The sequence below is a fragment of the Akebia trifoliata genome, chromosome 12, assembly GCF_017979445.1.
Source record: "Akebia trifoliata isolate Shusen 1 chromosome 12, ASM1797944v1, whole genome shotgun sequence".
NCBI lineage: Eukaryota > Viridiplantae > Streptophyta > Magnoliopsida > Ranunculales > Lardizabalaceae > Akebia > Akebia trifoliata.
This window is the reverse complement of record NC_141386.1, coordinates 2,641,559-2,652,754: the sequence shown is the minus strand read 5'-3', so window position 1 is coordinate 2,652,754 and position 11,196 is coordinate 2,641,559. Positions and strand designations below refer to the sequence as shown.

General features: G+C 34.4%; 2 protein-coding genes across 3 annotated transcripts in view; both read right to left on the bottom strand.

Moving 5' to 3' along the window:
- Positions 1-790: 790 nt before the first annotated feature.
- Positions 791-5,659, bottom strand: LOC147388590 (disease resistance protein RGA2-like). 2 transcript variants are annotated; one of them, XM_086417516.1, is made up of 3 exons: positions 5,237-5,377; positions 1,721-5,028; positions 791-1,059 (listed from the first exon to the last, which is right to left on the bottom strand). In XM_086417516.1, exon 2 carries the CDS (start codon positions 4,886-4,888, stop codon positions 1,784-1,786), a length of 3,105 nt encoding a protein of 1,034 aa, XP_086273642.1. In that variant the 5' UTR covers positions 4,889-5,028; positions 5,237-5,377; the 3' UTR covers positions 791-1,059; positions 1,721-1,783. The 2 variants fall into 2 exon arrangements, with proteins under 2 accessions (XP_086273642.1, XP_086273641.1); XM_086417515.1 differs by having other exon boundaries at positions 1,721-5,659.
- The window catches only part of LOC147388588 (disease resistance protein RGA2-like), a 67,780-nt gene continuing 57,742 nt past the window's right edge, over positions 1,159-11,196 (bottom strand). The window contains exon 2 of the mRNA XM_086417518.1: positions 1,159-1,614. The gene's annotated coding sequence lies outside the window, so the exon portion shown is untranslated. The remainder of the gene's footprint in view (positions 1,615-11,196) is intronic.

The window sequence follows — 11,196 nt, the reverse complement described above, 5'->3', positions numbered from 1 at the left end:
CGAAAAAAAAAATTATAAAAAAATTAATTTTTATCGTTGAATTTTAATTTTAAATTTGGGAGTTCGTGGAAGTCTAGTTGTTGTCTATTTTAAAAATCATGGATCAAGCCCATTGATTTGAGCAAAACGACCCTTAGTAAGACTTAAAATCTAACTAAGTTGTTAAGGAAACTATTTTTCAAATTATTATTATTATTATGAATTTTTAATTATTTTAAATACTTTTAAACATTATTAAATTTGTATTCACGTTTGACTTAACTAGCCGAGTTGAGGTTTATCCATGGTTTCAAATTTCATTGGAGACAAAGTCATCTAGGCATTGTTCACCACCGAGATGGATTTACACCGTGTCTCAGACTTCACACCATCTCATGAAACAAATTAGAATTCAGATGATACTTTGAAAATGTCAATCGACACAGAGAAACTCAGCCAAGTCTACTGAGATTTTAATTTTAATTTTTTAATTAAAATAACTATTTTGTATAATCTAAATTTTATTTATTTTAATAAAAAAAAATTATAATCAATTCTATATAGATATTTTAATGAATAGTTGTAATTCGAGTTTTATGATTTCTTTCGTAAAACATGAGATGACTCGTCCAAAATAACTCGGGTTATTAAACATGCCACTCCACGTTTATACTATGTGTTTTCAAACTTAATCATTCATTCAATATGACCAAATATTCGAAATCATGCTCTACTTATTTTATCTTCTTAATATTGAGTTCCAACTAAAGGAAATCTTCAATGAGGACATACAAGATTTCAAAGCCGTCCATAGGGAAAAAGTTACAAAAATATTGGAAAAAATCACAAGCTAAATCTGTTTATTCTCTCTTAATTGATTTATAGTCGATTACCACTAATAAAAATACAAGACACAAACATAACAAATCAAATGACGCAATGTTATTCAAAATAATAATACAAACTACATATCAAATATCATAGGTGAGTCTTGAACACGATGATAGCCATGAACCTCAACTGCTACTTCTTTAGGAATATCTTCCATAAAATTCAGAACCTTTTAATTTGTTCTTTATCCTGGACAAAACAAATATATTTTTTTTATCACTGTTAATGACATATTATAAAAACTATACAAAAACATTTTAAAGGTTTAAACTACTAAACATAGAGAAGTCCTCACTTTAACTATTAGCCAATGTCCCTTATGCTACAAAATTCTCAACAGATCATAGATCGGTCACCTACTAATTCCATAGGTTCTATTTCATTATATAAAATTCGTTTTCAAGAGAATAAGAATTACTTGATGGGAATATGAATTCCATTGTTTGATTGAAACCTTGTAAAATGTCAAAAAGAGAGTTGGTTTTAGCATTAGTTATAAAATTATCGAGTTAACTTTAAACTCGATTGAGTCAACTCGGTCTTGTTATTTGATTATACATAATATTTTTGTTGGATAAGTATCTTACCAAATTTGAATATTGATTTAAAATAACTTGTCCCATCATCAGAACCGTTAGCATGTGATGTGATGATGAGAGCCTCAAATAAATTCGAAATATTTGTGTGTTGTATTGGGAATCTATTTGTATTCTCCCATCATCTGAACCGTTGGTATGTGATGTGCTGTGATGTGATGATGAGAGCCAATTAGGAGTGGAGGTGTTTCTCTTCCTAATTCAAAATTCAAAATTCAAAAGTAAAATCAATCTTAATTAAAAACGAACTTTACCTCTCTCTCTCAGATCTCGGTGGAGTCGTGATGCATACGTGTCTCAAATATTAAAGTCCCTCATTACTCTCCTCTTACGTCGATCTTGTCGATCTTGATGTTGGGGATGTGTGATATGATGCTCCAGTCCTCTCCTACCTCCTTTTGGCAACGTGCTCCCAAAACAGAGCACCCAATAATTTTCAAGTGTTGAAGCGAGGTGAGTTGTTTCAGCTCCTCAGACATGCACATCAAGGAATCAGAGTAAACGATTGACAAGCTTTGGAGCGATGTAAGATGAGCCAAACCTTCAGGGAGTGACGAATGTGGTGAAAATATAATAGATAGAGACTTGAGATTGTTGTTGCTGTTGTTAACTTGGTTGGTTGGCAATGACATTGAAAGAACACCTACATCCCCCATTAATTCCAACTCTTCAAGGAGTGGAGGAAGGCATGGTGTCCAACTCAATTTTGGGCAAAATTCAATGATCAGTTTCCTTAGTGAAGCAGGGAATATGTAGTGAGGCAGCTCCTTTAACTTGGGGCAATGAGAAATTGATAATGTGTGGAGAAGTGGCATGATGATGATTATATCTCTTCCTCCTCCACTTCCAGCAGCATGTTCTTCTTCTTCTTCTTCTTCCCTTGTCAACATCTCCCACTCCTCCAACTCATCCATACTCCACAAAGTAAGTTCCTTCAACTGTGGGAATGCTACCACAACTCTTGATTCTCCACCACCTCTTTTTGTACCATCATCATCAACATCCACATTAATTCCTAAAAACTCAACACCTACACGTTTCACCGATTTCATTTCTTTTATATCAAGGCTTTCAAGGACTGGTAAATTTCCAAGAGCTGGCAAAACCTGTAACTTTGGACAGCTCCGAAGGTATAAGTATCTGAGACATGGCATAATCACTCCATCTTCTACCCTCAAATCCCACTCCTCCAACTCATTCATATCCCAAAAACTAAGTTCCTTCAACTGTGGGAATGCTACCACAACTCTTGATTCTCCACCACCTCTTTTTGTACCATCATCATCAACATCCACATTAATTCCTAAAAACTCAACACCTACACGTTTCACCGATTTCATTCCTTCTATCCAGAGGCCTTCAAGGACTGGTAAATTTCCAAGAGCTGGCAAAACCTGTAACTTTGGACATCTCCAAAGGGATAATTCTCTGAGACATGGCATAATCACTCCATCTTCTACCCTCAAATCCCATTCTTCCAAGTTAACCATATCACTAATATGAAGTTCTTTCAATCTTGGCGGAAAAATCGGAAGACCATCACTACCTGCAATTCGGCCAAACACCTGGCCCATGAATTTAACCTCATCCATGTTTTCTATTTTGAGTTTTTGAAGAAATTGAAATTTCCCAAAAGTAGGAAATTGCACACATTTCTTGCAATCATTTAATTTAATAACATGAAGATTGGACAATATCAAATCCACCATCCACCTAGGAAACTTAGAACCAAAGTAACCTTTTATTCGCAATTCCACCAAGTTTCGATGTGGTTGGAGGCCTTCCAGCAAACCCTCAATCCTCTCTATCTCGCTTTCTCCCACATTTTCCAAATCACAAACCTTGAAGCTCAAACCTAGACCACGAAGATGTTGCTTATTCTTCAATTCTGCTTCATTAGCCTCATTTACATCCGCCACTCTTTCCAACCCAGATATTTCTAGATCCCCTTGGAGGTGGTTGAGATCTTTTAATTCTCCAATTTTGCATCCACCTCCCCTAGTATCATCGCCAACAATGAACTTACACAATGTTCGAAGGGAGCTTAATCTACCAATTCCTTGAGGTAGGTATCTTAGTTCATCAGTTTTTTCAATTTCGAGATGCCTCAGCTTAATCATTTTCCTAATCCCTTGAGGTAGTTTACATAGCCTGTCACAATAATTGAGTTTCAATGTCTGCAAATTATACAATCTGCACATTGTTTCAGGCAATTCCTTCAACCTTGTCCAAGACAAGTCAAGGTATCTAAGATGTATCAACTTCTCAACCTCATTTGGCAGTTCTTCTACAGGGTGATCGCGCAAAGATAGTTCTCTTAGACATGTCAATTGACAAAACAAATTAGAAGGAGCTGGAACAGAGTGTGATTCGTCTGAATATTGTCCATTAATGATGAGAGTGCGTAGATTCTTTGCCTCGTAAATGGAAGGAAGGATGGAACTTAAATCTGTAAACCTTGTATCGTTTAAATGGCGGACCTTCTTGCTATTGTTGTTGAATTCTGTGTTATTATCATCCATGATAAAGCATTCAGTCTTCGTCAGAAATTGGGCAAAATCATGAATAAGATCATGCATCTTGCAGTAAATTATGTTTCCATCGTCATCTAGTTTCATGTTTTGGAAAAATGAGCGCATCAGTAGTTCATTGAAATATTCAGCGCCCACTACTTCCCATTCTGTACTTCTCGTGGAGTTAAGAAGACCCTGCGCCATCCACAACTTAATTAACTCATCCTTTCCCATCTGATGATCTTTTGGAAAGACAGCGCAATACATGAAGCAACGTTTCACATCTGAGGGCAATGCATAATAACTCAACAAGAGAACAGGTAAAACTTCTTTTTCAACATCTTGTAATTCCCATGCATCATTTTCCAAGACTTGTTTCCACTCTGATCTGGTTTTTTTGAAGAACATGAGACCTCCCAAAGCCTTGATGAAAAGAGGCACACCCTTGCACTTTTTTACCATGTCCACGCCGATATCTTCTACTTTCTCACGCTCTTCGTTGGTCCACCCGTGAAAAGCAATACGTTCAAACAATTCCAAACATTTCTCCTCGGACAATTTCCCCAGATCATGAGTGTAGGCCGAATCCACCATCGATGCAACTTTCTTACTGCGCGTAGTAACGACAATTCTACTTCCTTGTGCACCAGCCTTGAAAGCTAGCTTCAATGGACTCCAGTCGGTGTGCTTCTCAGTCCACACGTCATCCAGCACGAGTAGAAACCGCTTTCCCATGACAGATGTATATAATTTTTGATGCAAAGGTTCCCACTCAATGGAATTAGGGGCGTCCTCACGAGCAGCTTCAATGATCGCTTTGGCAAGCCTTGTTAAATCGAAAGGATCAGATACACACACCCACATTCTCTTCTCGAAATGGTTATTCACCTTATCATCATTGAAGACCATTTGGGCAAGAGTGGTCTTCCCATATCCCCCAGGTCCACATATAGAGATGACAGTTGGTACATTACTTGTTTCTAGCCGACTACTCTCGCTCAACAATTTGCTTAGTATAATATCTTTGTCCTGGTCACGACCGCATACATCTAATTCATCAATCAGAGAGCTAGTCATTCGAAATGTTGGTGGTTCCGCAATAGTAGTAGTAGTAAACTGGAACTGGTCCTTCTCCTTTGCAATATCATCTAGTTTGTCCCTTATTTCTTTTATCTTATGGCCGATGCCACGACGTAAAGAAACTTGACTGAAGCAATTCCAATTGCAATTGCAAAGAGAAAACAAATAGGAGCATACCTCCTCTAATACGCCAACTTCCTCTTCATTTTCCGATCTGTGAATTTCAATGCGCCATTCGTCCAACACATCTTCCATGTCGTAGAGCACGTCTTTGAGATTTTCTAACCAAAGCTTCACCGTTTCCTTTTTTACTTGTTCCTCCTCTGCATCTGTGAGTACGGCTTGAATATGTTTGAGTGTGCAAGTAAGCTTTTCAACTTCTTGAGGGGTACCCAACACCAGTTTCACCTCTTTCTTCGCCTCTTCAAGGATGACGGATCCCAATTCCGTCAAAACAGTGGAAACGAGAGCGTACGCCATACTTGGAAATGAGATAGAAGGTTGAAGCAAATTGATGAAGATGAAGCAAGCAATGAGGATGAAGGGTGAAAGTCAACAGTCTAACAATGAAATATTAGAATCTATTATTGGTTTGGTGGGAGACTAAAACAATGATTCCACTGTCGTGTGCAGTGCTAGACAGCTAGCTTACGATGCTTTTTTGACTATTATTATATAAAGGCAACACAAAGCTGACAAAAACTCATGGTGTCATTCACATTACCGTAGATGTTTTTCCACAAGATACGAGTAAAAACAATCTACGGTTAAATGGGCGCCACCACATCAATTTTGTCACGCTTGTGGGTTTGTTCGCGTCTTTCCGACATTTTCCTTATTTATTTGAATTATTTCTAGTAAAGCGATCATCATCTCTCTTCATGAGAGTTGTTATTGGCACTCCAACTTTTACTTATCAAATCTTAATTTAAAATAAAGAATTTTTCTTAAAACGTTCACAACTTTTATCCAAATTCCAATTTCAATACCCATTTTAATTTCAAAAACATGTATTTTGAGTGAATTTATCCCTTTTATAATCAATGAATTCACTTTTACATCCACAAATTCATAAAATATTAAAATTAACAAATTCTCAATTTCATAGATTATAAAAATGATAAAAGCATGTTTTAGAAATTAAAATGAATTGTGTACCCGACTCAACGCGCAAAATGCAAAATCATCCTTTTATTTTTTTAATGGATTTTTTTATTTTTAAAATTTGAGATTTTATTTAAACCTAATCATAATTATAAAATAATTATTAAAATTGTGAATGACTCTTATAATATTTTGTAATATTAAGATATAATTTTAAAAATTGAATTGTAATATTAGCACAGTTTTCCTTTTTTTTTTTTTTTTTTTTTTTGAAAGGGACGTGTGAAAGATGCTTGAAAGTACCATTCCACCGACATCTCTTTACTTTTTTTTACTAACACCACTGAGGTAGGTAAAACAGCCACCAAAGATTGGATTTACTCTCTATACGAGATAAGTAAATTTTGATTTGAGAGATTTACCGATCAAACTTATTTGTAGCAATTTTATTACAAAAACTCCTTAGTTCGTAAGTTTGCTACTGAAATAAATCTTATTTTATTAATCATGCTATCATGATTAACTTAGTAAGATTTTAAATTTTACTAATGATCGTTGGGCTCATATAGATTACCAAATCAGCAATCTAACAATAAGATCTTTTAGATTTCATGGAAAAATTCAGATTAAAAATAATGTATTTGTCGTGGTCATGATCACAAACTTCTAATACATCAATCAGAGAACTAATCATTTGAATGTTGGTAGTTCCGTGGTACTAATCAAAACTGATCTTTTGTGTCTAGATTCATCGAAGGGTCGATATTGCGTGAGAGACATAGGTAAAGCAAATAACGCTTTTAAAGGGGTAATTTAGTAAAATCCTTATAAATTGATAATATTAGGTTTAAAAAACTTCTATTGGCACTCTAACTTTTATTTATTTCCCTCTAATTTAAAATAAAGAGTGCGCTGATTTTTTATGGGTTCGTCACTTCTAATATCTATGAATCCGGAGATATACATACGAATTCATTGATTATTTTGGAGGTATAAATTCTTCAACCCATGAGATAACGACATGTGTCACTAAGGAATGCGAGGGTTCACAGGATACATTCGTTTGACATGTGTGTGTGTGTGTGTGCAATTGCTCGGGTGGTTCATCGAGGGAGGGGGTTTAGACGAAACCGGGGAATCAATATTTTATGGATGGAAATTATTCTAATCCTTGGGATACACAATTGTACATGTATCTTTCTTCTTTAATCAAAATTTCAACCAATGAGGGTGAAGGGTGAAAGTCAACAGAACAGGAATGAAAGATTAGAATCTATTATTGGTTTGGTGGGGAAACTAAAGCAATCAATTATTTTACAATCACATGTGCTGTGTATTGCCCAATTATTAATATTAGGGTCAGAAATGATTCCTATCGTGGCATATGTGGTGTGTATTGCACCGACATCTCTCTCGCGTACGTGCTCATTTTACAACTGCACAGACGTAAAGCAAATAACGTTTTTAAAAAGGTAATTTAGTAAAATCCTTATAAATTGACGATGATATTAGTTTTAAAGACCTTCTATTGGCACCCTAACTTTTATTTATTATTCTCCAATTTAAAATAAAGAAAGAGTGCTGATTTTCTAACTCACTTCGACAGACTAACTCATCCACGCTGCATGTGCAAGAACCTCGGGATACACAATTGTACATGTATTATGTGGATTGCAATTGTGTATCCCGATGAAACATTTATGATTCTTGCACTTGCCACATCAGTAGAGTTAGTGGAATTTGTTAAAGGAGAGTTAGAAAATCATGACTCTTTTTTTAACCTATGAAATCACTCGTGAGTTCGTCACTTCTAATAGCTATGAATTTGAAGATATACCAGTGAATTCATTGATTATTATGGAGGTATAAATTCTCCAACCCATGAGATAACGACATGTGTCACTAAGGAATGAGAGGATTCACAGGGTATATTCACCTGACATGTGTGTGTGTGAAGTCGCTCGGGTGGTTCATCGAGGGAGGAGGCTCGGACGAAGGTCGGGGAAATAGAGTTTCATAAATGGAAAGGATTCTAATCCCTAGGATTTCGGGATTTAGACAATTGAATTAGAAATGACTCTTACAAAGGGATAAGGAAGGAAAACGTGTAAAATAGCAACTCACTCTCTATAAATAAAGAAGGACCCACACATAAAGGTATGCAATTTCTCTACACTAAAACCCTGTTGAATTTTCTCTAGAACTAACTTAGGTATTGAAGGCTTTGTGGAACAAGAAATAGGGAAGATCTCGAGGAGTTGAATATCGTCCGATCGGACGAACAAGAATCTTGAGATGATCACAAAACACGACTCCACAATTATAAAATTGACGAATTTACTTGAAATATATGTTTTTGGAATATTCTAATAATATTTCTATTATAACATTGAATCATTTTCTCGTGAAGATTTAGATAAAGATTAGACTGAATTAAAATAAACTAGATAAATTAGAATTTTTACAATTTTTCGAGTATTTTATGTGTAAACTCAATTATGTTTTTGTGTAACTAGAGATCTAATAATAAAAGAATTGTTTATTTATCATGGTATCATAGTCATTGTTGATTCCAATCCAACAATTAGGCCAATGTTGCTCTTGATTCCTATCCAAACGAATTACTTCAATATTGAACACAAACCAGCCAAAAATAGCTTAAACTTGACTGCCTAGTTCTAGGCTTGGCCTTGAAACTTTGATGCAAAATTCTAGAATGGTGAGCACAGATCAACCATGACCACCAAGTAGGATTGCAACCTGGGCAGGTTGGACAGTTAACCCAGGCTCAACCCAAGTTGTAAAACCCTCAACTCAAGCTCAACTCAACCTGACCATCAGGTTAGAGCTCATTAACCCAAGCTCAACCCGAGATTGAGCTTCTAAAATCGGGTAGAGTCCTGGTTGGGCCAAGTTAGGTAACTTTTGGCGGGATGCATGGGTTAACCCTCATATTTCAAAATACCCTTCATCTTTAATCAAATTTTCAATCAAACTTAACCTTAAAAAATAAAATAAGATTACCAAAATATTCTTCATCTTTATCAAAATACCCTTCATCTTTACCAAAATATCTTTATTCTTTAATCAAAATTTCAACCAAACTTAACCTTAAAAAATAGGATTTTACCTGTTTGGGTTTAGTTCTAGGTCTTCAATTTGGACCGATTTTCGACATGTGATGATTTATATGTTAATCGACGTAATTAACGAATTTTATGTGGTAAATTTGTTAGATACACAATAATTAGGGACTTGAACGTTATATTTCTCAGCCCTGATCAATTAGCTAAACCTATCACCTACAAAATGACATAGGTTAAGGCTAGAAAAATAGTTTATCTTTTTGAGGACTCGTGTTACCTGTTAACACATTTTTTACGCCTGACTTTCCATGTTAGATTTTTCACATTTAGTTATGTCAAATTGTTTGTGACACACTTTGCATCAAGGCTTCAATTACTTTTTTATAAGTTTATAATTATTTTTAAATTAAAATAATTATAATTTTATTTTTTCATAGGAAGAACGCTCAATGGATACGTGAATTTTTGAATCTAAAAAACATTTATGACATTTGAAATTTGATTGATAGTATAAATATTTTATTATATTATCAGATATCTCGTGATATCTTATTCTGTTACATTCAATTTGAAAATCAAGATTATTTTGAACTTCATCTTTCTCTTTTCATAAGAAATCACTACTCAAGAGATAACACAAAATTCTATGAATTTCTTTAAATAAAAAAAAAATGAACAAAAAGTTAGTTTTCAATCTTAGATTGCATTTTAATTTTAATTGGGAAGCTCGTCAATAGGACAACTTCTTCTACCAAAAACCTGGTATTTTTTTTCTTTGGGAAAATGACCCTTAAAACCAAAATTTCAAAAAATCGGACAAACAGGTCATCATTTATAAAACTATGGACTTTAAAAAGGACTTTTTTGACTTCCGTTAGAATTACTATTAAAAAATACCAAAAACACCCTTTTTAAAGCTCCTCGCTGTAGACACCCCATTTTTGCATCCGCCTGATTAATCAAGTTGTCGACCCGATCGCAAAGGTTCCCAATGATGGATGTCTATTCCAATGCTTTATTTTGTTACCAGATATATTTCGGAAATCCGGATGAGGTATCTCGAACTGACAAAACTTAGAAACCACGCTACGCTAGGAAAATACGACCCCAGAAACATAGAAATCATCATCTTGCAAATAAAAAAGAAGATTCACGATAAAAATCACTAAATTACCAAAATACCCCTAACATCAAAACAACTCTAGAGCCTGCATTACACTTAGGAAAACCCATTCAAACACATAAAACAATAAATCGAAACCAAGTAAACCACTTCGCCAATTTTCACAAAATTTGACAAAATTACGAAAATACCCCTCATAAAGTTCACGATCATTTCATGCAAAAAACTTCATAAATGATAAAAACCAACATTCCCATTGAATTCCTTACGAAAAACTGATTCCAAAACATCTTGGAACATTGAAAAACGACTTAAAACGTAAAAAATCCTCTCCGAGGGCAAAACGGTAATTTCACAATTTTCATAATTAAAAAATTCGAAATTAGTAAATAAAACATTAAATAATTAAAGTGAAACATTAATGAAATTAATTTAAAAAGTTGAATCTAAAAAATCGATTAATTGGACTCTAAGGCAAAATTGTTGAGGGTTCGTGGAATATTTCTTTAAGGACCCCTCCATTTGGGGGTCCAAAGAATTAAAGATATAATAGAAAGGGGTTTTTCAAAAATTTAAAATCAATCAAGCAAGACTAAAGTCAAGATATTAAAGTTAATCAAATAAGACCAAAGTCAAAATAAAAGTAAATCAAGCAAGACTGAAGTCAAGGTCAATCAAGTGAGACTGAAGTCAAAATTAAAGTCAATCTCATAAGACTAAAGTCAAAACCCTAAATTAAAACCCTAATCTAAACTAATCAAGTCAATCTCATAAGACTAAGGTCAAAACCCTAAATCCAAACCCTAATTTAAAACTAATCAAGT

Coding starts and splice junctions, on each gene's coding strand:
- LOC147388590 (XM_086417515.1), bottom strand. CDS start 5,539: ATGGCGTACGCTCTCGTTTCCACTGTTTTGACGGAATTGGGATCCGTC.